At 34.8% G+C, this 26,284-nt stretch overlaps 1 protein-coding gene and 2 pseudogenes across 3 annotated transcripts; 1 reads left to right on the top strand and 2 right to left on the bottom strand.

Moving 5' to 3' along the window:
• Window positions 1-227: 227 nt before the first annotated feature.
• On the bottom strand, window positions 228-5,106 carry LOC142632485 (cell division cycle 5-like protein; annotated as a pseudogene).
• A 753-nt stretch (window positions 5,107-5,859) lies between these two features.
• Window positions 5,860-14,197, top strand: LOC142631720 (uncharacterized). 3 transcript variants are annotated; one of them, XM_075806006.1, is made up of 8 exons: window positions 5,860-6,024; window positions 6,568-6,763; window positions 7,885-7,996; window positions 10,714-10,875; window positions 12,175-12,221; window positions 13,160-13,289; window positions 13,687-13,753; window positions 13,891-14,197. In XM_075806006.1, exons 2-8 carry the CDS (start codon window positions 6,569-6,571, stop codon window positions 13,943-13,945), a joined length of 768 nt encoding a protein of 255 aa, XP_075662121.1. In that variant the 5' UTR covers window positions 5,860-6,024; window position 6,568; the 3' UTR covers window positions 13,946-14,197. The 3 variants fall into 3 exon arrangements, with proteins under 3 accessions (XP_075662121.1, XP_075662123.1, XP_075662122.1); XM_075806008.1 differs by having other exon boundaries at window positions 5,884-6,024; window positions 7,885-7,993; XM_075806007.1 differs by having other exon boundaries at window positions 5,887-6,024; window positions 6,491-6,763.
• A 683-nt stretch (window positions 14,198-14,880) lies between these two features.
• LOC142632484 (pentatricopeptide repeat-containing protein At2g21090-like) lies at window positions 14,881-25,268 on the bottom strand (annotated as a pseudogene).
• Between the last annotated feature and the right edge of the window lie 1,016 nt (window positions 25,269-26,284).

The following is a 26,284-nucleotide window of genomic DNA, read 5'->3' as shown; positions in this document are numbered from 1 at the left end:
ACCGGATCAAATAAAATTCAAAATCCTGAGTATTGATAATGGAAACTGTGATACAATCAAATTAAATCTTAAGCGGAAACTACATTATCATAGCAAAAAGAAAATCTACAACAACTTTCATTTCACAATTGAATTACAATTGCACCATATGCAAGACCAAATTAAGCTCTCTCCTTCACCAGAATAAGATCTTTAACCACGTCCTTTTTCTTAGTTTTGGTTTGTGTTTAAACAGAACAAAACAGTACATAATTGATTTCCAGTTCTGGTATGAACCTGAATTACAAAGAACAATTAAAGAACAGTACCAAGAGTCAGGTTACCGCTCAGCTCAACACAAACTCCAATTTAAGATTTCATCAATTCATAGGGACCGCAAAATTCACCAACTGTCCAACTCTGAGATAACCTGCTCGGAAGTGGCATTCATATCTGCCAAATCTAGATTGTTTCTCAATAAAAAGCACAATACAGGAAAGGTGAATTCTCCTTTGGCGTCAACACATTTGGCGTTTTGTTAATGCTATTCCCAGCTGAATTATGACCTTCCCTTTCCCAACAGAGGCCACACATGGCACCGCCATAAGCACAACCATCATTGCCAGCCGTTTCTGGGGCTAATCTTCTTGCTTGCTAAAAACACCATCTAGATTCCTGGCTTCCAATACAATCTGGCGATCCTCAATATGTGGATTCTCTTTGGTAACCTCGACAGTCATATTGTCACCAGAGGCCCCATCAACAGAGTCGATAACAATCTTATTTTCCTCCACATGCATCATGTCAGGAGCTCCGTTAGAGCTATCTCTATCCGAATGCGAGAGCTGAATATCATTACCTTCAAAACTAGCACCTTGTAGTGTTGTGGTGCTCTTTCCCTCTGCATAAGGCATGTTACTTCGCAAGTTTTCATCCATGCACGGTTGAGGGTGCTCTTTCTGGCCATCAGCATCCATATCAGGTTTTAGGCTCACCGAAGGATGATCTTTTTCAACATCCATTTGCTGGCCTGCATTTTCATCATTAGATGATCTACCAGAAATAGAGCTTCCAAGCTGCTCTTCTGGAGAGGGAATAGGCTCATCAGTCACTATGCAGCATAGTCTATGCTCTGCACAACAGTCTGATCTTCTGCAGGCTTAGACAACTCCAGAGCATGATTCTTGGCTGCAATCTCTTCTTGCTTTTGTGCTTGTACTCTGTATTCATGCATGAGGTGTTGCATTTTTTTAGCTCTGCTACAAGATCTCATACCGCCTCTGTAAGGTTTGTTCAAGCTCCTTTTGCTTCTGAACTTCCTTCCAGATACTATCTATCCGGTGTGAAGCTGCTAATTGTTCTTGCTTTTGTAATGCGTTAAAACAACTCAAGCTCCGTTGTGGCAGTTCCCATCTGCTTGAAGGTTTCCCCAATCTTTGGCCAGAGAACTGTTCTAGCTCGAGTCTGAAAAAACATGGGGTCATGCTAGCCAATGTCCTAAGGGCATTCACTTTTAATATCACTTTTATAGAAAATGAAAAAAATTGTCAAAATATTAATTACTTTTTTTTTTTTTTTCTTTTCTCATAAAAACTTTCTTTAAATGGATTATTAACCAATGCCCTAAGGGCATTCGTTAGTATTTCTTAAAAAGATGATATCCAATATTTTTGTAACCTATGGAGTTTGATCTTAAGTATCATGGCTGAAAAGCAATGGATCTGAGAATAAATTTTACATTTTGTTAATGGGTGAAATTTCCATGACCTTGATTAAAAGATTATTTATATGGGCTTTAGCACATTATTGTAATAAATTACATTAACTTTTTCCCCATTGCCCTATCATTGTTGAAAAAATAACAGGCACATTTTGAGAGAAATTTCTACCCCAGATAATGATTAAAAAACAAAAAAGAGCTTGTTGAAACAGAGGTATGCAATGCCAATGCAAGTATAAAGCCATACATCTGCATTTATGTTAATTTACAGTTAAGGTTCCAATATATTCAGGAAACAAGTCAAAACATATTTCTGCCAAAATTTTGTTATTAAAGACATGTCTATAATTTAAACCATATTTCACATTTGGTGCGAAAAAATGCAACATGATTTTTTTTTCTCAAGATAAAATTAAGTAAGCTTGCCATAGAATAAAAACTTACGAAAGTAGCAACAAGTTCTAGGGAGAAGACATAATCCTCAAGAAGTGGCACTAATATAAAATTAAAAATGATGCCCAGAAGGGCCAGAACAAAGATTCGGCAGGTAGAACTGTCCTTAAGAAATGGCACTAGCACACCTCCTAACCATGTGTGAGAACTTTAACCTTATTCTCAAGGCTCTCTGCCTTAGCTTTATCACGATCCATCTTCTTTCTCACTCTCAAATTCATTCTGCAAGGCTACAAGTTTCTCCATGTTTGCTGCCACACTTGAGAGACCATAAGCATTACGGGTAGGGAAGTACATGAGATCATTTAAAGAAGTTTTGAGTGCTTCAACAAATTCGTCAAGGGATTGATCCTCATGCCCCATTGCCACATGAAGATATTGGGCCTCTTCCTCTATCAAAGAATCGGCCTGCCAACAACAATATATATTAAAAATTTGCAACTTGATCCTCTCTGATGATACAAGTGTCAAGAGTAACAAATAATATACCAAAAAGGAGGAAGATATAAGGAATACAAACTATAAAGAATCATTACACAAACAGTTCATAAACTCAATTTTTTGGTATAATCGAGCATTCTAAGAAGCATTGTTATAGATGCTGTTCCTTGATAATAGGTCACCATGATGAATCCAAAAAAGAAATATTACAGTATACTGATGCCATAGGAATGAACTTGCTCATCTGTATAACAATAATTCACAAGCACACATAATTTATATACCAGGACACACAGGTTTTGGCATCCAAACTATAAATCTATCTTATGTTCTTCCTAACTATTATTTTCTTTTCTCAACTCAAACTTCCAAGGGATGATTAATACATGTTTCAGAGATGCCAAAAAGATACATGGAACACATACCTAAAAGATTCTTCTTACAAGTGAATATGCTAGACACTTCTACTGGTACAAACATAAAAAGACAATGGTTTCATTTCTGCATCAATGAAAACTTCAAAGATGGGGGATAGTACCACTGACTCAATAAAGGTGCTTCATATAAAGTCAAATACACAAAAACAAGGTGACAAAAGTGACAACTAGAGAAGCAGTTATGAAAACAAGAACCTTGATGATACAGCACAATTAAATTCGTTACTCTTTCAGCTCTTCTTCTTCAAAATCATCTATCTCAGGAACAGCAGATCTATTCATAGAGCGCTTAACACCCCTCTTTTTCTCCTTGTTCATTTTTTTTTCAAGAGGATACTTTGCATTATCATGTTCTAGTAAGGTCAAGAGCTCCTTCCTTATCATTTCATCAGCCTGCTCAATAGAAGTAGGAGGAACAAAGGAGCTCCTATCTCCATCTGCTCTAATAAGAGAATTTCTAATTAGATCCAACGAAGCAGTAGGAGGCCTAGGGAGCTCCCACTGCAGTACTTTCAATATCTTCCTAAGCAAAGCCTGCTTTCATGCCTCTTCCTCAGTGTATTCTCTAGCCATCCTATCAGACATATCTTCTTCAATCTTTTCCTCTGGTTCTTCATTATCTTCTGGGACCAGTTGCATAACTATCTGGTAATCATTCTTTGGCCGTGGAAGAGTGCTTAAACCTGAATGCAAGTTCCTTCTAAGATCAGCTTGTCTTCTTTGATTAAGTCTTGCACTATCATGAATATCCATATCTTCATTAATATGGAGCTCATCACTGATGGGAGTTCCCTTTGGGGTCATATTAAAAGAATAGACATCCCTTGATGGTGTCATGCCAATTCTAGGAGCAAGACCAGCACCTCCAGGAGTTGCCGAAGGAGTCAGCATTGGATTTGGTGTTAGGATCTCTGTCTTCTTAGTCTTAGGAGTGACCCCTGAAAAATCTGAAGAGTGCAACTTTGGATTCTCTCCTTCTAATAATGGTGTCTGAGACTCCCACAACCTTGCCAGGTTTTCTGCTTCCATCATAATTGCATCGCCCTTACCAGCAGGTTTTTTTTGTGGAGTTCGTAAATGGGTCATTCCCTGCTGTGGTGTCAGGGTATAATTTGCTAGAAGAGCACAAGTCGCACCACTCCCTTCAATAAGTTTCTCAGTCCCCCAAGATCACTAGCATAACCAATCTTTGCAATCTCCTCCAACTCATGGTCCGAAATATGGGGTGCAGGAAGCATAAGTTTTGTCCTCTTCCTAACTGTTTCCGGATCATTCATCTTGTTGGTTTGCAGTATAGCTGATGGGGCATCCTGCCTTCGTGAAATTTTATTCTTTGCAATAACTTGTTTTCTTAGTTGTGCTTCCACATCCATTCTTCTTTTTCCCTTCAGGTTCTTCAATTGTGGTGGGAAACTTGGGCAGTTCCACTGTTCTATCTTCATCAGTAACATCAAAAAAGCCTGGAGGAGGCCTCTTCTCAAAGGGAATTTCAGCATTATAATCAATTCCAGCAGCCTTCAGTTCTCTCCTTTTCTGTAAAGAAGCAAGTCTCCTGGCCTCCTCAAGCTCTTTCTCCCTGGCTTTCCTCTTTGCCTTCTTACCCTTAGTATTGGCTAACCGAGCTCGTGCCTTGGAAAGCATTTCCTTCATCCATGTCAACAGGATCAGGACGTGAAGGCTTTACTCAGGGTTCGGGTCAATCTCTCCAGGACGCAATTTTCGAGGGTTGTCACCCGGTTCATAGTTCTCATCTTTAGCACAGGCTGCATCAGGAAGTTTCTCATAGCGCTCAAGGCATTGGGATGGAGTACACCCAACAATTGGTGCAATTGTCCTCCATTGGGTGGGCATGAGTTTAGCAAGATTGAGCAGTTTCTCATCCTCTTCCCTGGTCCACTCGGTCTATAATAATCATGGAGATAAAATCATCAGTTCCAAAAGGATGCCAAAGTATTGTAAACTGAAAGTTACGAAATTCAACACGGAAAGTGAAAACAACCCAATAGACCATAAAATGGGAATGATAAAAGATATTACCAATAAGCTGCCAGCACAATGCACGATGAAGATATACATTTGCGGTTGAGAATTCAAAGAAATACAAAATAAAAACTATTTCCAATCTCATGCATTTACCATTTTTGCGGATAAAAAACACTAAAACCTCCACAAAACCCACCAGCAAATTCAAATACCCAATAGCAAACAGAGCACAAAAAAATCAGATAACCTGTAATGACAAACTCTTTTCCCTTTCTAGGAATAGCAAAATAAAAAATTATAAAAAAAAAAAAGCTTAAAACCCATTAAGCATCAGACTTAAAAGGTTCCATTTTGGAATGCACCTTTCTTAAATATAATTTTCATTGATTTGTATGTGTTAAAAGCTTTTCTCTTTATTGGTACTACCCTTTCTTTATTGTATTATCTCTCTCTCTTTCATATGGAGAAGAAAACATCCACCACAGCAAAACTCTTGCAAACAAAAAATTATTCTCATCAAATAAGTTGTTTCATTGATTGTTTTTCACAACAAATATAGACAAAGTATTTTGATTGTTATGATTAATAAAGTTTAAGGCTTATTATGAGCCAATTGGTTTCATACCTTGGGGTTGAGTAGTTTTAAAAATAATATAAAATAGGTTTTTTATGACAAAATTAAAAAGTCATGATTTACTTTTTAACTACAAACTTTGATTTTTTTTTTTAAATTATTAATTATTATCATTTTTTTAATTTTTTTTGAGAAAAGAATAATTATCATATTAAATTAAATTAAATATAGAATTAGGGGTTACTATTGTGAGAGTTTTTACCATTTAAGTTAGGAATTTCAAAAATATCATCACTTCCCCACAAAACTTCCTCTACAATATTCCCACTCCTAACTGTCAGACTCATACTCACACAGTGACACCATTATAAATTGGGACTTCTTCTTCATTCTTCAATCTTCTGTTGGTATCTGTGGATTCTCATCTCTTTTACTGGGTATGCTATGCTATCTCCAATACTCTACTCTCTCTCTACTCTTACACCTTCCATTCCATATTAATAATGCCTTGCTCTCTTTTCTTTTCTTTTTCCAATTTTCCCGCCATTTTTCATATTGGTGTTTGGTTGCCGAGAAAAGGCAGGAAAATTCGACCCCTTTTTTTAAATTTAAAAAAAAAAAAGATTGAAACTTTATAATACATTTTATATATGTGTGTGGTTTTGGCTTCAGAGAAGTACGGCCAAGTCAACTACACCAAAAAAAAATTGTTGTAGAAATTTCTAATTTTCTCCGATATTTTCTCGGCAACCAAAAAGGATGAATCCCTAGATATGCGAAATTCCCTATTCCATTTGGTTCTGTCTGGATTCCTGAAATTCCATAAATTTTGGAATCAGAAACAGGAAAAAAGAAACACCTAAAATGTTGTTGTCTCTCATTTCTTTTCTTTCATTTTCTCAGTAACCAAACAGAGTTTGATTCTCTCTCTCTCTCTCTCTCTCTCTCTCTCTCTCTCTCTCTGTGTGTGCATTTGCAAGCATGGGGTTTGAAGACTTGGAGCCCATATTCGGCGAGCCGAAGGTGGAATGGGACCAGGGCCAAGACTCGGTTAAGCTGCGTCCGTTTTTGTTCCACGTTTCTGCTTCTGATCCTTCACACCTCAGAATCGATGTCACTGATTTCCACTTCAATACGTGGGAGGCCGTTAAGTCGGTTGTGCAGCTTGAAGACATGGTGAGCTTTCTGTTTCTGCTTCTGGGTTTGCCTTTGTTTAACTTATGTGTATGTTTGATTGTATATGTTGTCATACCCTTTGTTTGGTTGCCAAGAAAGAGTTAGGAAAAAGGAAAACAATCAAAAGGCTTAGTTAAATTTGTTGCCAAGAGCTGCAATTACCATGTTATTATCCGATCGAAACTTTAATACAGGGTAGCTAGTTAGTTCTGAGTGGCTAGGTCGCTAGTCTCAGTGGCATTGTCTGGTTTCCTTCATAAAAAGAAGCAGGATAATCCCCCACTTGCTGTAAAAGAAGAAATTGTCAATAAGGGAAATAGGGGGAGTTTTCACAAGTCAACACCAACTGGGTGTTAGTGTTCAATTCTAAAACCATAGGGTGGTAACTAGAAAAGCTCTTTTTTTAATCTTTTTTTTTTTTGTTTGAAGAGGGGGGGGGGGGGGGGGGGGTGTTAAACATTTATTGCTTTGGATTTTTAAACAATGAAGAACTCAGGACATCCATGGATTAATGCTATTGGGTCTCAGCCGACGTTAAGCTATGGTTGAACCCACCTGGAAATGTTTATAAGGAGGGTCTTCCGTGTATTGGTCTTCCCTGTCATTTTAATGAAGAACTCAACTACTCAAGCTTTGCCTTACTAGTTGCATAAGGACTGGTTTGCTTTTGGTTTTTTGTATTTCAGTCATTATAAAAGATGACAAGTTTGTAGGGTTTATAATATTTTGATTTCTTTTCTGTTTATACAGTTTTTGTAAGCCTGCATAAAGAGCCCCGATGTATGACTGATGGTTTTTTTTTATGCTTTATAAATGCTTGTCTCACTTTAGAATGTCATTTCTCGTATATTGTTTTCCCTTTTCATACAATAGCTAGAAATGTACTTGTTATTAGATCCATTTAAACAGGTTTTGTCTATCTTGAGTAAATACTATTCAAAATTGCTAAGACCCCTTTCTTCTAGACATCCTTTTGGATGTGTCCTTTTGTTAGATTTACTTGTGTTTCAATTGCTTCTCCAAGTTAAATTTAATAATTGTGAGAAAATTTCTATGTGCTGGAGTGAATACACTTATTGGTTTGTTGTTTTATTTTTTGATTTTAGTAACGTAATGTGCAGAGGGATAACATTGGAATAGGGGGCTCTTGGTCTGAGTTTGTTGACTATGTTATAGCTTCCATAAAATCTGAAGATTTAAAGCTTGTTATGGAGGGACATTCTAGCTCTGGTGGTAACTATATTTCCTTGCTTCTGTCTCCCTTCTTTTCTTTATATTGATGGTTTATCAGAAAATTCATATTTTAAAGCACTCCTTTATAATTACTTGAGGGACTCTGTGTGTGATTTATTATAAATTCAATATAGGTCATTTCTTCTTGACAAGAGTGGCTGCTTTCTTTCTAATAACAAAGTGTACAACTGGGTTTATTCTTTCTCTTGGATCAGAGTGAGTCATGACTTGTTATATTGAATGCCTTGGCATTTAGCTTATGTATTTCGATGCTGAATTTGCTGTATGGATGACCAAGATATGTTCTGTATTTTTCATTTTTTTTACAAGCTCAAAATATTAATTTGTTTGCCTGGTCATGGATTTAGACATTCCCTAGCCTTCCTGAATTCGTTCCACTTGAGCAAATTCTGACTGAAGCTCAAGTTAGAAACCTACTTCACTTTTATTTTGTAACTTTGTTTTGTAACTCTATAAAACTTGAGGTTCTGTCTACTTTAGAGAATTCAATTCATTAACAAACTTCCAGTTGAATGGGTTTAAACATTTAGTGTGCTTGTCCTTTGAACATGCGATGTAGGAAAAATTGGTGAATTTGTCTAACATCTGCTTGTAGTGGGTTAAGGTTCAGGAGTCTTTGTGGATCTAGGGTTTAGAGTTGTGGAAGAAAGAATTAGGGCTCGAAATTGGCTAGGTTTGTTGTTTTTTGTTTTTTTCTTAAATGACTATTTGATACAGAAAGTATATGAGGTATTATGGTTTTGATAGGAAGAGGAATGACTTGACTTGGGATTGTAAGGAAGAACGAAAAAATAGATTTTATACTGCTTAAGGGTTTTATGAATAGTACTTGTGAACAATAGCTCAAGAAAGAGAAGCAAAGGGAGAAGAGAAAGGGAGATATGAAGCCAACATGCCTCAATGTTCAAAACACCCAATATATACTTAATCATCTCCATCTATTCTTTGAGTACATTAAACATAAATAAACATAAGGACTCTTACTTGTACTAGTAGTATCATGACTCCTAGTTGGACTAGTAAACCAAAAACACAACCTTGGATTCAAATAAAACAAAACCTAAGATACTTAAGATTTAACTGAAATTTCTAGACTCAAGTAAGTTACCCTCAATTTTCAAGGATTGTATAAATTATGATTTTGCCTCCAGATATGATATTAACCATTACATGTTAAATAAAAGCCTAAATTGAAAATTTTGAGAGATCTATTCCGGACCTCAAGCTTCTCTTTTTTAGAACTTTGTTAGATTGGTTGTTTGCTTTGCAAAACCAATCATTTCCTTCTTTTATTGATTTCCTAGATTCTTGCAATTTTTGTATTTGATTTGTTGTTCCCTTGTTCACTCCCTGTGTACTAGGGTGCTTCCTTCCTTTTTGGTATCAATATATCTTATTACTTATCAAAAAAAAAAAAAAAAGCCTAAATTGAAAATTGGTTTAACCCTAGGACATATATTTAGACCTTTAAAACCATACAACTCTTACTAAAATTGGACTGCATAACTCACAAGTGAACCCCATAAAATAAATCTTTAATAGATGAATTTGCAAGTAGTAAAAAATTAATCTTCCATGACTGCATCACCATGTGTTAGGAATTTTATAAGAGCAGTGGTGAAAATTTGTTGAGGTTTTGATTTCATAAGTTGTTGGCAACCATGATGGTAATTTAGGACTGGAATGTTGTTTAATTGGTTATGGTTGTAGGTGCCTTGTGATATGGAGGTGACAGTTGGGCAGTATTCTTGATGCAGTTCAGAATATCAATGATGAAAATGGTAGTCATTTATCATGTTTAAGGTGATGAATAAGTGGTGGTAGGTTGGTATCTGTGCAGGAAGGGGGGGGGGGGGGTGTTGGGATGTTAAAGATAACATAATGGCATGTCAAGTTTGTTGTTGCTAGTGATAATTTTTCTTGCCGATGCCATTGTGATAGTGATATCTTTGGTGATGGATATTAGAGAGGCTTATAGCTGTTTTCACACAACACAGCCCCAAATCAAAATGCTTTGAGTGGTGGGGATCTAAATTTAAGAAGGCAATCACTTTTTTTGAGTTGGAGTCCCCCTGCTGGGGAAAAAAGGGGGGGGGGGGGGGTAGGTGTTGTTTGGAGTTTGGTACTATTGTACTAGTAATGGTTAAATAATTGTGGTAGTAATACTAAGAGCTCTTGTGGAAATGGAGGTGATAGACACTGGCAGTGACTTACTCTGCTGCAGTGGTGATGTTTATTTTAAAAGTGATAAATTAATGGTAACTTTGCTTCTTTTGATAGTAGTGACAGGTGAGGAGGTGTCTGGTTCAGTATTAGAAATGGATATTAGTTTAGAATTGTTCTTAACACTATTGGCTGCGAGCTATCTCTTGTTGCAGGTAGTGGTTCTACGATTTTATTCCTCAAGGAGGCTGTGCCCATGAACCAGACATGCTCATAAGTTGGGTAGTTCTCTTTGGGAGCAGTTGGTACTTGGTTGTGATGGCTGTGTATCATTTTAATGTGTGAATGATGATAGTATCTTGTTGTACTTTGGACCATGTTATTCTGTAAAACAGTATATTATATATATATATATATATATATATATATATATATATATGTACATTCTTTAATGAGAACACAACATTTGCATTCAGAAATTTGAGTGAAGAAGTATATCGAATGCATGTAAATGTCTGCTTCTTGTATTTTAGGTGCTGCGTATGCAAAATTAGTTGGTCAGAAATTGAAAGGAATGCCACTAATTTCCATTCCTCTCACAAAACTTGTGGACGCTGCTGCTAGTGAGGCTATGGCAAATCTGTCTCTGGAGCTCTTCAAAGCTTTCAAAAACACGCGGCATTCATTAGTAGAAGGTTGGGTTCTCTATTCATGTGTAGAACTGTTACCCCATAATTATCTTTTATCTGAGCTTTTGTCTTTTTGTGGTTCTTCACTTTTTTATATTCACTGGTAATATTCTGTTTAATTATTTCTTTTTTAGTGATAGTTTTATCAGCTACTAACAACATTTGATGGTTGTTCTAACACACTTGAGAATGGATGATTTGAAGAGACATATCTGATTTTTGATGTTGTTGTAGCTAAAGAATATTGGACACACAAAACACCTTTCAATCTATGTGGTACTCGAAACATGGCTGACAGAAACTTGGGTTTTTCTTAGAGGTTTTTGCAGAATTGTGATTGCATTTAAATATAGGTCTAGACAAGGGCATTAGGCCTATTGTGTTGTCAGCTGATTCGGTGGCTGCATTTTTTGAAGCATATTTGATGCATGGATAAATTTTAGATAGGTTTTCCATTTAGAGTCACAGTATGGTAATATACTCTATGATGGACCTAAATTCTGCCATGGCTATAAAGAGGGATATGCTGATATGGAAGAGCTGTATTTGTGGCACTGTTTTGACTCCTACCTCTGGAAGTATTTGTGCTTGAGAATCATACAATCAATCTTTTTCATTTTGGCTTTGTTCCATTTGATGCGAAATACATTGTTCTGAGATGTGATCTGTGTGTGTGCGTGTGTGCGTGTGTCAAAAGAAGAAGAAAAAGGAATTTGTGGCTGCTTAGAAGATTCCATCATGTTTTTAATGGCTTTGAAGAGTCTGGTTGCTGCAGGATTCTGTTGAGATTTGCATGCTGTGATGTTTTTACACAAAATGAGCATTTTGGAGTTTGAATGGATAATTTGTTTGTGGCCTTTCATGTGCTGTACTTCTTTTTACATGATGAATAATTGTATACATTACTTATCCCCCCCACCCCCACCCAAAAAAAAAAATGTATGTGCTTGCCTTTATCCTTCTATGCTTCCCCTGCATTATTTTTATTCTTCTCTCTACATTATGCCTGTGTGTTTAGCATTGCTTAGTTTCCAGCTTATTCGGCTAGGTACAACTTTTTAAATTTTCACTTTTTTTAGTTACAACCTTAGTTTTTACTCAGTTTATATTTTAAGCCAATAAAGTAAGCCATCCATGTGTTCATTTGTTATGTGCTTTTTTTTTTTTTCCTTTTGGGTGAGTTCACTTTCTCTTGTTCTTTCTTAAACCTTTTGTTTCATGTTATCAAGAATCATTATGACTTCAGGTGTTCCAAAATTGGCTTGTGGTTGTATTAACTGTTGCTCCTTGATTGTAATTTTTCAGAGCAAGAGCGAACTTTTCAGTTGACAAAAGTGATATCAGCCGAGAAGGTATGCTTGCCTGTTGATTAACAGTTGAAATTTATGAAAATAGCTAAAACCGTAGTCGAAGTAGTGCAGCACTGAGATCAAATCTTTCTTACTCCAACTCTCCATTTTGAGTCAAGATTTTTGCATTGAGCTGGTGTACTTTTGGGTATCTTTATGCAAAATTAGCTATGGAAACATTTGATCTATTCATTTCATATAATCTAATGAATCCACACATTATGGTAATATTAGAATAGGTCAATCACTTCAGACTATGTATGTACCCTTAGCTAGATAGCAATACAAAGGCATCCTAGTTTCATGCTCTGCTCTCTCTCTCTCTCCTGCTGGGTAATACAGCTCATCTGAACTCAATAAGACCTCACCTTATCAATTGAGGTTAGATGCGTGCATCATTTTCGCCATCATTCTCTAATTAGGACCTTATTTTGTATCTTTAATATTATTGGTGATATGTGTTTGTGTGAATTGTATAAAACCCTTTTGCTCAATTCTTGTGGACGCGCTAAATTGTACTATTGAAAGTTTAATATCATTGTAGTTTGTACAACTCTATATATTATTGAAGCTTGAACTAAGTTAAATTTTGTGATGGAAAAGAAATTGCTTACTTTGATGATTGTGGAGTACAATTTCTTCTATTAAATGAGAAAATTGTTTTACTTTTTACCTTCGACAGTCATTGTTTAGGAGATTGTCTTTAATTTTGTGATTGGTAATGCTGAGTTTCTGTTGAGGATCCATAGCCAACCCCCAAATTTTGGGATTAAGGCTTTTTTTGTTGCCGTTGTTTTTATAGTTGTAATGATGAGTTCCCCCAATTAGTTATGAGGAAATTAAGTATGGTTTACGGTACTTATTGAATGCTGTATTGTCTGTCATTTTTGAACAGATTACTGCTCCGTTCCTTATTAGCAAATCTTGTTTTTATCTGTCAGGAAAGGAATGAAACTATACAGAGCCAACTGGATTACTACTCAAAGAGGCAGAAGTTTCAAAAGAAGAATGCCACAGACAAAGCAGATGTTTCTGCTCCTCCTATGAGAAATGGTTTGCAAAATTCTCCAGGTGTGCACTGTATTTTTTTTTTCCCCCTGCAAGGAATGGTTGTTGGTTGCCTTGATAAGTGGCTACCTTTGCATTTTGAATAAATTCCATCTTGTTTCTTTACTATTATCAGAGACCATGATAGATTTGTTCTTAACAATATAAGTATTTTCAAAATGGAGACTCATTGCTGCTTCAATCAGGCAGGGGTACAAATTAGATTTTAGTTTGCATGGTTTGGTGCATTTATGATTGAAATCTAACAAGTAATAAGAAAACCTGTGAGCATACATAAATTTTAGACCATAAATTTCTAACAAGTAATAAGAAAACCTTGAAGTTTTCTTTTGGCTAAAGAAGTTTCTTGAAGTTATTATTAGCATCGTTTGTTTTATAATGGATTCTGATTGAACTGCAGACAAGCTAAAAGTTCAAGATGCAAGCTCAACAAAAGTTGTCAACCGTGTTGTGCCAGCATATCGCAGGTAAGTCAGCGTCTCCAGTATCATTCTCTCTCTCTCTCTCTCTCTCTCTCTCTCTATATATATATATATATATATATATATATATATATATATATATATATATTCATGTAATGACTCAGCTTATAAAATTTGGGCAGGGCAAAAGTAAGAGGTGCTTTTCTGCAGGATGCTGAAGATGACAAAGATAGCTAGAAACTAAAGATTTTGGAAAGTTATGTTCACTGTTCTGTAAATAATAGGTTTTGAGGTTTAGAACTCTAGTTCTGATCAATTATTCCAAGAAAAAGACTTCAGTGGCAGATAGGTCCCAATTATCTATTAGTATCATGATTGGCTTTTCTTTTTCCTTTTACCTTCATTATTTAAAAAAAAAAAAATCAAATTTGCGTCTCTGTATATTGTATTCATTTGGAGCATCTTATCCGTTTTTAAAGTGATTTTTTTGAATCTTTTGACTTTTCTTAAATACCCAAAAAAGGAAGCATATTGATTGGAAGTATTACACAATACAACAAAATCCTTGCGTAAAACAGAGGATGTGATATGCACGTACAATGAGTAAAGGTATGGCTTGGATGAGCTTGTTTTCATCAGTCTGTATCTTGAAAAGGTGATGCTTTGAAAAACTGTAGATTCTATTTTATTATGAAAATTAGTAGGACCAAACTAATGGAAAAAAATCTGTTCAAATATTAAAATGCAATATGTTGCATCTTTGGCCAAACTCAGGGTTCTGAGGTTTCTGTTGTAAGAAAATTGGTAAGAAGCTCATGTTGATTATGCTTCTGCTATTATTTCATGATCCACATTCAAAATCACCTGTCTAAGGCATGCCTACTTTGCTGATTTCTTCCATGCAGATGCAGTATTGAAGAATTTTACTACAAAAGCTTGAGTTGATTAGCTGACTTGTTGGCTATTGAATAATAGAAAGGTTCATTTGGGAATGAGGGCCTTGCTTTCTCCAGTAGGCAGGCTATGCTCTCCTTGAATGATTAGTGCAGAGGATGCATGATGTAAATTTTGGTTAGGATTCTACCTGTGGATTAGGACTGCCAAAAGATTGGGCTACTTACGCATTCCATTTCTGCATCACCATATAGTGCAAGGTAACAAAGACCTTTAAATTCTGACCCAAAGAGTTCAAACACAATTTTTCATTAGAAATATAAATGCCACCCAATCAAGAAAGATTATCTATTTGCTAAATTATTTATTTATAATCCATCTTTGGGGTTGGGATTTGCATATTGCATTAGTGTACATGGAACTATACACATTTTTTTAGGAAATTTTGCTAGCCAATATTCAGACTAGAATATTAACTTCTATTTCAGCCATGCTAAAGCCTGGAGCAACTACAACAGCGGTATTAAATGTTATTTTCAAACTCAGAAATTTCATTAGCACAGCCTCCATCTGGCCATTTGTGCTTTATCTACTGTCCCCCCAAAATTTCCAGCAGCGAGAAGACTTGCAGATTGACTTGTCAAAAATTAGAGATTTTTTACCAGAGGATAATCTCAAGGAACAAAAAGCACCATACCATCAATTCTGCTATGATCATCAATCCTATTCAGTTTTCAACTGCCTTCCATTCACAAGTCGAATCCTCTCTGTCTCTTAGTTTTGTTTTTGTTGGTGTGGAAGAAGTACCAGCAACCGGGTGTGAAATTGGCATCATCATGCCTGCACAAAATAGTAAATATTAACCTCTGGCATTAGATTTAAGAATTCTATTCTAACTTTTATAATTTTCTACAACTCTTTTAAGTGAATTCTTGACTAGTGTACTTCATATTCTAAAATAACATATTTGCGCAATCAAATTCTTTGGAAAGCATAATTTGAATTGATTTCCATGGGCGGATAAATTATCCCTATACCATCACTTGAGCATTGGATCTTATTAGTAAATTAAACAAATACCTGCTTGTGCTGCTGTTGCTGCTACTGGTGCTTCCATTCCTGCTATTTTCTCGACTTCTTTTATTCTCTCCTGTGACAAAAAACCTTTTCAACCACCATTCCTTGTCAATATGGTCCTTGGTATCTTCAAAAGATGAACTTGGAGAAAATTTTGAGCTTTTTCCTTCCTTGGTTTTCTTCTTAAAAGATAGAGAAGTAGGAAAGAACATCTTGAGTAGGAAAGTTTCACTTTCCATACTTTCAATCCTTGACAACTGACCTACCTTCTTAATTCCTTTCTTTGTATTCTTCTTTTGCTTCTTGGCTTGATCTTCAGCTCCAGTTTCATAATGAGAGCCACTTTCAACAGGACCCTCTTGAACTTCCTCCAAACTATGCTGCTCATCGACAAGATCTTTTAGAGAAAGCTCATAAGACGACTCGGGCATGTCTTTGACCATCTCCATAAGCTGTTTCCTACCATCTGCAATTATTTTTCTCCTTGAAGTGGGGGAAAGATTGCTAGGATGATGGTTGTGTGGGAGCAAAGGAGAAGATTCATATTGAACCTTTTTTGATGAGTTTCTTTTCCATAAGGGTAGTGAGTACCCTCCAAGCCCTTCTTGAACAAGGCTTGCTTGAACTTGAAACTCTATTTCAGTGCCAAATTGATCGCTAAAATTCTCATTATACATGGTATCACTATCATGTACACCCCAGAAATCGAATTCTATATCTCCTGTACTGTCATGACTACTCTGTATTTGGTATTTTGGACTTGAAGAATGAAGTGGTTTCCCAGTGAATCCTTGCCTGTGATCAAGCATGGTTTGAGGAGAGTTTAGAGAAAGGAGAAAATAGGTTGTAGTTATAAATTTATAATGTGTGAGAGAAAAATAGTTAAGGGAGCAACGTTTTCATAGGCAGACTAGTCAATGTTAACTTGTCATTTTCTCCATAGTTTAATGAGGAGCCCCAAAAGTCATTGCCGTCTAGGACGGGAGGGACAACCACATGGTCTAGCCTCCAATTTTTCTCCATCTGTATAGACTTCAAAGGTTCTCTAATGACTTTCAAATCTAATTTTTAATTTTGGTCTATTGGGTTAATTATAGCTATGATATGTATTCTACATGGTCATTTGTAAATTTAAACACACTAATTTAACATTAATTTGCATTATTCACCCCCACTATTAAGAAAAATATGATTCAAAGACAAAATTAAGAAATTAGTGGGTTGATACTTGATTTGGGTGGGATTCGGTGACTATTAAATAAAAATAATATGTTGATTTTGACACATTAGGACCCCCTACTGTTCATTAATTTTGACACCAAACTTGGATGGTAGTTAGGTATTGTAAACTAGCCTCAAACTAAGATAATAATAATTTAAAGTGAACTTTACAAAATGGACCCATAATTTGTAATGAATAGCTGCCATTAATCTTAGTCCATTTCTTTTGTCCGAATCTCAGACTCTCATTTCTTTGAAACTAAAAGGACTAGACAAAAATAAAAAAAGGCGCTGCTTCTTGAATGATATGTCGGGAGACAAACATTTTCTACAGTTGTTGATATTAGCTGATTTAATTTATACATAATAGTATCAACGATAGATTCGGTGAAAGTGATTTGCTTTAAACACAATATATTATATCAACAATTATAAAGAAAATTATGAAAAATAACGCCGGTATCATTAAAATTAGATCATGAGAGGGGTGTATGTTCTTAAGCATCAACATTTTATTTGGCTTGAATCCATACTTGACAATCTGAGAAGTTTTTTTTTTTTTGGGGATGAAATCTGAGAAGACCAAGCACTAATAACCCTTAATATTGCCTACCCTATAGCACACAAAAAAGGTACACTATATTCATGATTGTCATGTTAATAAATGTAAGAGCACATTAAAGAAAGGCGGCCGAACAATGGCAGAAAATGATATTCACATTTTTGTTTTTTCTCTCAGAAATGGTGCCTGGAAACTTACCGTTGTCTTTTACTTGAACAAAAAATAGTCATTGACAAAGAAATTGATGGTACTTGGAATTCTTGGCTCTGAAATTTGACTCAAAGTTGTAGAAAAAAGCATGCATGAATGACTTTCATGAGAGGTATCGTGTGCAATTTCCAAATGGTTGTAGTCAGTGGCTTTCCGCTTTCTGCTTTCCGCTTTCACCGATTCAACATGTGGTGCGTGTTTGTTAAGGCAGTTTTCATTTCCTCTACCATCAAAAGAAGCTTCTTCTACGAACAAATCAATTTCTTTGAACTATATTACGTAATACACTTGGTTTGCTTGATATTATTTTTGGACCATTGCGGAGCTATTTTTCTTTGGGAGTGACCCTTTTTTATTGGTTGGATAACAATTTTCATTAACTAAAAAGAAAAAGAAACAAACACAGACTACAATTGTGGGGGACTAAGACCATTTCCTTCAAAGCATATTCTAGACAACAGATCAAGAAAAGAGGAGATGAGAATATTTTCCTTAACTCTCTTACAAGAAAGGACCCATTTAGCAACATTATAGGTAACAAAATTAAATTCCCTGAAAGTGTGAAATTACATACCAAATAGTTAAAAGGAATTTTAAAAGAATTAGAGAAATGCTATGTCAACAATATTTTTACAACAAATCTTAAGTGGTAAGTTATAAATGGATAAAAAAGTAATTTAAGTTGTTAGTTTAAATTAAAACCAATAACAACTTACCACTTATGATCTATTATGAAAGTGTTGTAAAAATATTGTAGATGTAAAACGTGTAAAAAATATGGCACCCTAAAAATTAGTTAAAGGAATTTAGGAGGAATTACATTTTACAACCCTAAACTATACTCTTAATTATACTTCGCACCTTAAACTTTTCGAAATGCACATTTTTCATCCTAAACTATGGTCTTGTTTATACTTTGCACCCCAAAATCAAGTTTGCCGTTAACTTGGATAAAAAAATATGACATAATGTGAAAAGATCTAATTGTCCCTCTTTTCAATCCCTTAAAAGCAAATGAGAAATTACACTTAACTACCATAAACTATGCTCCTAAGTATATTTTGCACCCTAAACTTTAAATTTTCGTCCAAATTAATTGCAAATTTAACGTCAATGTGCAAAGTGTAACAATGGTCATAATTTAGGGTGCAAAACGTGCTTTCAAAAAGCTTATAGTGCAAAGTGTAATACACAGCCGGCTCTAGCATATAAGCAAGAGAGACAGTCGCCTAAGGCCCCGAGTAAAAAAAAGGCCTCCTAATTTTAACCAATAGAGTTATTTCTTTCATTTTAATATTATTAATTAAACCCAAATATTAGCCAATAAATAAAATAGTATTTTTTTTACGAAAAAGAAATTCTATGTTCATAATATTTTTCACAATACTTTCACAATAAATTCTAAGTAGTAGGATGTTACTAGCTATTATTGGTGATTAAAAAAAAAAAAAATTCAATGGTAGGTTCAAATTAGAACTAGTAACAACTTAACACCTAGAATTTATTGTAAAAATGTTATGAATTTAGCACTTCTAAAAAAAAAAAAAAAAGAGAAATACACAAAATTTCACAAGATTTTTCACAACAATTGAGTTGACAAATTTTTACTAATTCTCATCTAGGTCCACTACTAATGTCACTTTTTTACTTACCATTATTAATCTACCACATCAATAGATGTGAAATGTTTTGTCAAATTTTTTGCTTCTATAGACATTCTCAAAAAAAAATTCTAAGTGGTTCATATTAATTAGTAATTTTGCATCTAACAAGAGAATAGAGTTTCAGCAATATTTAGTTTATTTTTTTTAAAAGTCATTAATAAATATATAAAAAGTCTCAATTCATTTTTCGTCTTAGGCCCATCAATATAGTTTAGGCAGTAAATTGTAATTTTTCTGGAATTTAAAAACAATTAGGATTATAAGAGTGATATTTTCTATAGACCAATGTGAAACAATTACAATATTATAACCATGTTCGGTAGCTTTGGTTGTTGCCTAAAAATGCTGCTTTTGCTTATGTAATAAGGTGATCATGGTCGTATGTCAACTCTGTCAATGCAAAACTCAACTCCTCTTTATGATTTCTTCCTATTGCTGCGATATAAGCTTTGTCTTCACTAATGACCGTATCAAAATTAACCTTCACAAAACGTGTGATGGGAAGATCCCAAGAGCACTTCTTGTTGCTACTTAAAACTGTAAATTCCCAACACATAAAGTGATAGAAGTTAGTTTATTAATTTATCTTGGTAAAAGTAATAAATACAGGGAAAAGTTAATAAATGTCTTAAAGGCATTCGTTAATAGAACCCATAAATATAATAATTCTTTGTCGTTTTGTCTTATGAGACGGTTTTTCATCATCCATATTCTGTCACAATAAATTGCTACAAATAGTATGAAATTGCTTGCTTCCTCCTTTGATAGTTGTTGGTTGTCTTTTGGTAATGTCAAGTTCATCACCCGTTCGGCTTTCAAGCAATTCAAAAAATCTGGAAGGGGAATTAGCCCAAACAATTTTTGCAACATGAGCACTCAATGAAAAGGTGTTCCAGATTTTCTTCCTCATGTTCGCATAATATGCAGTCCTTTTCTGTGATATTAACTCTTTCCCTAATCACAGATCTTGTTGGGATGACTTACCACGCTAATTTTCCATAATAGAAGTTTAATTAAGCCTCTCTTGGATTTTCAATTTTCTAAAGTTTCTTCCACACCTTACTCTCTCCATAGTGTTATTTTCAATATTTCTAACCTAACGAGACACTTTTTATGCTGACTTTGTTGAGCATTTACCTGACTACATATCCCATCTCACAGGATTATGCAATATAAGTTTAGAAATTCAAGTCAGAATACTATTTGGAATATTAGCTCTAGGTTTAGGTTTAAAGTTTTCCAACCCAGGCAACCAAGTAGAATTCCAAATATCTAGAGCAATCCCATTTCCTACCTTCTAGAATGTAAAAGTTTTTCCAAAACTTTCCTAGATTCTAGGACTGAACTCCATACCCGTCATCCATTATTTTTAAACATCACAGTCTCACCATAACGATTTGCCTTCTTTGGTTAGTAAGGTCTAACCCAATTTTGGTAGTTAGTGTGACATTGGCACGTTGCATCTTTCTTATACCTAAGCCTTCAGTATCTTTTGGTCTACAAATATCATCCTTTTCTTATACCTAAGCCTTCAGTTACTGTAGCAAAAAAGTTAAAAAAAAAAAAAAAAAAAAAACTCTTTTATTTGGCGAGTTCTCTTTCTTTCATTATTATACAAGTTCTCTCTTCCTTTTCTCTCTTCTCTCTCTCTTCTTTTGTAATTCCATCAATGCTAATGCTCTTATAAAATAAAATAAATATTGTTTATAGAAGTATGAGGTGATAAGGGGGAAATTTGGGTGGATGGGCATTTTAGGTAACCTTTATCCCAAACTTTTAATTTCATTAATATTAATTCCATTAAAAAATCATAACCAGCTATTTGATTCAACATCATCCTAATAAATTCTAAAGATTCTATAGAGGAAAAACAAGCTTAATAGTATTGACTATTGAGCATTTGAGCTTAATACTATTATGTTAGTGATAGGGGCACCTACTCGCACAAAAATAGTTGCTAGGAAGAAGTCCACGCGGACGCAACAAGAGCCTTTGGCTCTACCTACAAACTATAGAACCATTTCTTTCTATTTTTTTTTTTTCATTTGTAAATAATATAATAAATCAATAAATCAAGTTTTAGTTTTAAGTATCCTGAAAGATAAGCTTTTTCTATACTTAATTTTTTTAATATATATTAAATGTTTCCTATATTATACTTATATATATATATATATATATATAAGATAACTTACTAAACATAATACTTTTATCCACGCTATAATTGTTATTTAGGAAAATGTTTGTTATTGTATAATGTACACAGCAATAAAATTATCATAATTAATATTTTTTATTACATATATTATTATTTATACTAAACATCAATATTTTTATGTTTATAATCTTAGAATTTTTTGATCTATTATAATTTCTTTATTATTTAGAAAAACCTTAAATGTCGTGTGTAATATGTTTGTAGGTTGGATTTTAATTTTTAAGTGCATATCAAATCATTATAAATTATGATATACGAGTAAATAATACCATTAGAACATCACTATCCCTTGAATTTTATGAAAATGACACTCCTCCTAAACAATTGTATAAATAATAGTTTTTTCCTTGAAGTTTGTATAAATGCAACGAATATTCCATTTCTAAATCCATCTTTGGATTCCACAAGAGAACAAAAATCACTTCTAGTTTCTAGAAGATACTACTCTTACTGAAGTTTCACATGGAAAGTCACACTTGAGTCTTGACAGGTTCTTGTGGACCCCACGACAGGCCCACGAACGAATAATTTTGGTTGGGTTTTGAGCTGCGGCCCAGTTGAGGCTCTCTTAAAACTCAAGTGGTAGTTCTGTACACTCAGAAAAGCCCTATTTTCCTACCATAGCTGATATAGCCCCCATCTCAGCCAGTTTAGTATATCAATTATTTTACCACATAGCAAAAACATTTGGATCATATATCTTTAAAATTCAAATGCTATATAGAGGGGCTTAAGTGATAGTTCAAAGATAATAAGTTATCCTAAGTCATGAGATTTTGTTAGCTCAATCGGTAAAGTCTTACCTACACCATAAACTGATTGATGTTTTAACCTGATGATAAAGAGTAATCATTATGGAGTGATAATAAAGAGCAATCATTATGCTATGAATACCATAGGTTAAAATTCTATCTTATCTATCAAAAAAACAAATTATCCTGAGTTTCAACTGCTCTTAAAAAATAATAAAAAATAAAAAAAGTTATCCTAACTTGGTAACTTTGCTCACATAGGAGAGCATATTTTCATTGATTTATTGGACTTAAAAATTAAGCTCAACAAATATACAGCTGTACCTAGACAAAGTAAGGCTTTAACAAGTTGTACATAATCCAAAAAAACTGAATAAACTAAAAACAGGCAATGAACGACACTGTTGGATTATGCGCTTGTCCCCATTCCAGTGCCAGATACCCACAATTTGAATTAGTAGTTAATATGGATCTTCCACGCAATGAATGTCACACTTGGGCTACTTCAGAGATAATCCTACAATTTGTGCATAGCACTAGAATTGCTGAAGGCTATTGTATACCATAATACCAAGTAATCTGTATACTTGCTGTACCCTGCTACTATTGGTAAGGTAAATATTAAACAAAAGTTCTGTCCTACCAGTGCAGAGATTTGGATGTAGATCAGACGCTGCAACCAGATGACTTCACACTTTATATAGTTTTATAGGGAGTTTGGTTGTATATGGGTTGAAGAAAACTCCTGATTAACAAAGACACAGCCAATGCCGAGATAACTGGTTTCCAACTACTGTAGGTTGAAAGATACGAAATATGCCTCAAAGACAAGGCCAGCAAGAGCTTTATTTGATAAGGGGTCATTACTCCAAAAAAGGCTGACATTGTCTAAATCTTTTTCTGGAAAGATGCATAAGCTGGACTAAATGGAGACACAGCGATTAACCTAGCCAGCAACACAGTCTTTTTCTAAAGCTTGTTGAGCAGGCTTTCACCCATGAATTTGCAAATCCTCATCCAGATAATAAGATCAAGAAACACTATCATCCTCATCCAGAAGAAAAAGGCTGCCGAAATAGGGCTGATATCCAGCATCCTTCATATGATCTACCAGCTTTCCAATCACTTCATATATGTCGCCTATCTGACAATGGAACTTGTCTTTGGCTACAAACTCATGTCTTGCATTCCTCACCTCAATCCAACTATAAGCTGATTCTTTCCTCAAACCTTTCTCATCCATAAGCCTTCTCACTCTATTCGAATCACCCCATCTACTAGCCGCAGCATATACGTTTGATAACATAACATATCTCGCAGCATTGGTGGGTTCCAACTCAAACAGAGCTTCTGCAGCCCTTTTAGCAAGATCCAAATTCCCATGGACTCGACAAGCACCCAATAGTGCACCCCACATCCCAACATGATCTGAACCATTAGGAGCTTTCCCGATCAACTCTACTGCTTCCTTGAGTCTGTTTTTCCTCCCAAGCAAATCAATTAAAATTGAATAGTGATCTGGCCTTGGATTTACATCGTACTCCTGCATCGAGTCAAGAATTCGGATCCCTTCAGATACAAGACCAGAGTGGCTGCAGGCGGATAGCACCCCTAAAAACGTGACAGGATTTGGTTTTATCTTTGCTTCTATCATTCTCTGAAACACAACAAGTGACTTCTCACCAAGCCCATTTTGAGCAAATCCAGTTATTAATGAGTTCCAAGAGACAATGTCCTTTTCAGGCATCAACTCAAACAATGTTTTAGCTGATTCCATGCCTCCGCATTTGCAATACATGTCAATTAAAGAATTAAATATATACATATTAAACAAGTTGCTACTAGTGCTCCTTCGAATCATGTGACCATGAATCTGTTTACCTCTTTCAACAAGTGCTAAATCTGCACAAGCACTTAAAACACAAACAAAAGTATGAGCACTAGGCTGGACACCCTCTTCCATCATTTGCTGAAAAAGAACCAATGCTTCAGTGGCATGCCCATTTTGAGTATAGCCGGCAACCAAAGCAGTCCACGAGATTGTGTTCTTAATGGGCATTTCATTAAAGACCCGACAAGCATCATCAAGTCTAGATGCCCTCGCAAAAGCAACAACCATTGAAGTCCAAGACACAACATCCGTTACTGGCATTCGACTAAAGATAGAATAAGAGGTATTGGGTTTACCAGTTTTTCCATAAGCATCAACTAGTGCATTATGAATAATCAGATTCAACTCCAAGCCTAAAACAATTGCTGCTCCGTGAACTTGACGTAACAATGCTATAGCACCCAAACAAGCACAAGCACCCACTACACTGACCAGCGTGAACCCATCTAAGATTAAACAATTATAGTCTTTTTGCATTTGTCTAAACAAACTAATAGATTCCCTCTGAAACCCATGATGGGTTAAACCAGAAATCAACGAATTATAGCTAACAATATTTGGTATTGGCATTTCATCGAACAGTTTATGAGCTTTATCGAAAAGACCAATTCTAGAGCACGCAGAAATCATTGTGTTCCATGAACGAGTGGTTTTATTAGGAAGATCATCAAAGGCCTTTTGGGTACTTTCAATGGCGTTGAATTTGGAGTACATATCCATGAGGCCGTTGGTTAGGACTGGGTTGAATGAGAAAGCTGTTTTGATAAGGTGTGAGTGCAAGGCCATGCCTAGTTTTAGATTTTTGGTTGTGATGCATCTTGATATGTGTGATGCGTAATGATCAATGGCTGAGATGAAATCAGAAGGAAACATGAGCAGTGGCTTGATAACAACGAGAGTTGGTGAAAACGTTGTGATCGGCTTGGTAAAGTGAGACGGAACATGACCCGTTATAGGCACTGATAAGTGATTAGTGAAGCTAGGTGTATCAAACCTTTCCTTCATTTTTGGTTAGATTGTTTTTTATTTTTGGATAATTCAATGTTACAACATACTAGTGGGGAAAGGTGATTCTAATCATGTTTCTAGTTAAGGACTCAAGGAAACCAAACAATATTGCTAAGCTATGAGGCTCTTGACTTTGATTTAGTGTTGGTGTACTTGAATTACTTACCAATCATGCATTTGGGCACACCATCTAAGAGAATAAAAGAATAAAAACATTTTTGTATGAAGCTGTTTGGTTCCCTGTTTTAGAAAGAAGTTTCATGTTTTGAAAACAAAAATAGTTCTTATTGAAAAATCTTGTTTGGCTAGGTGATTTAAAAAACAAAATAAAAAATAATAATTTGGGCTTGTGCCCCAGAGTCTATAGAAACTTGCAATTCAAAGTCACGGCCGTCTATTGACCCAAAGCCATGAGGGCTTAATAGTCAAAGCCACAAGAACCACTGACTCAAATTTCGAGTCACAAATTTTTATTTATGTAATAGTTACATATACAACTCCATTCATATGGATTGAGCCTCACAAGTATTAATGTAGTTACACGTGACCATTATATATAATACCTTCTTTAAAGTCATGTCATCAGTATTTTAAGAATTAATCCTATTTGGTTGGCATATCGTAATTTTCGATAATTTTATATGTTAAATGCAAGATAAAAATATAATTTTGAAAAAAAAAAAGTAAAAAAGATAAAAAGTTAATTTATTTTTTAAAATGCTAGTTTCGCTATTTTTATTAAACTAAAAAAGGTGAGACAATAAGCAACGAGTAAATATTTCCACAAAAAACATCAAGGAGTAAATTTTTATTTATTGCTTTTATCTGTATGTAATCAGTATTATTGTATATATGTAGTTGGGCTTTTAGCCCCATTTCTTGAAGGTAATTTATTCTCATACTAGTTCACATCTATGTATTCTCAATCGAGGTGGGAATGTTCATATTTTAACACTTAAAAAGTTGATAGGAAAAATTATTTTGAAAAAAAAAAAAAAAAGTTGATAGGAAAAAGGAGGTGAAATAGTGAAAGTGTAAGAACATATAATAGAATTAGAGAGGCCCAAACTTGTTATTAG

The sequence above is a fragment of the Castanea sativa genome, chromosome 4, assembly GCF_040712315.1.
Source record: "Castanea sativa cultivar Marrone di Chiusa Pesio chromosome 4, ASM4071231v1".
Taxonomy (NCBI): Eukaryota; Viridiplantae; Streptophyta; class Magnoliopsida; order Fagales; family Fagaceae; genus Castanea; species Castanea sativa.
The sequence above is the reverse complement of the archived record's forward strand: the minus strand, read 5'-3'. Positions and strand labels throughout refer to the sequence as shown.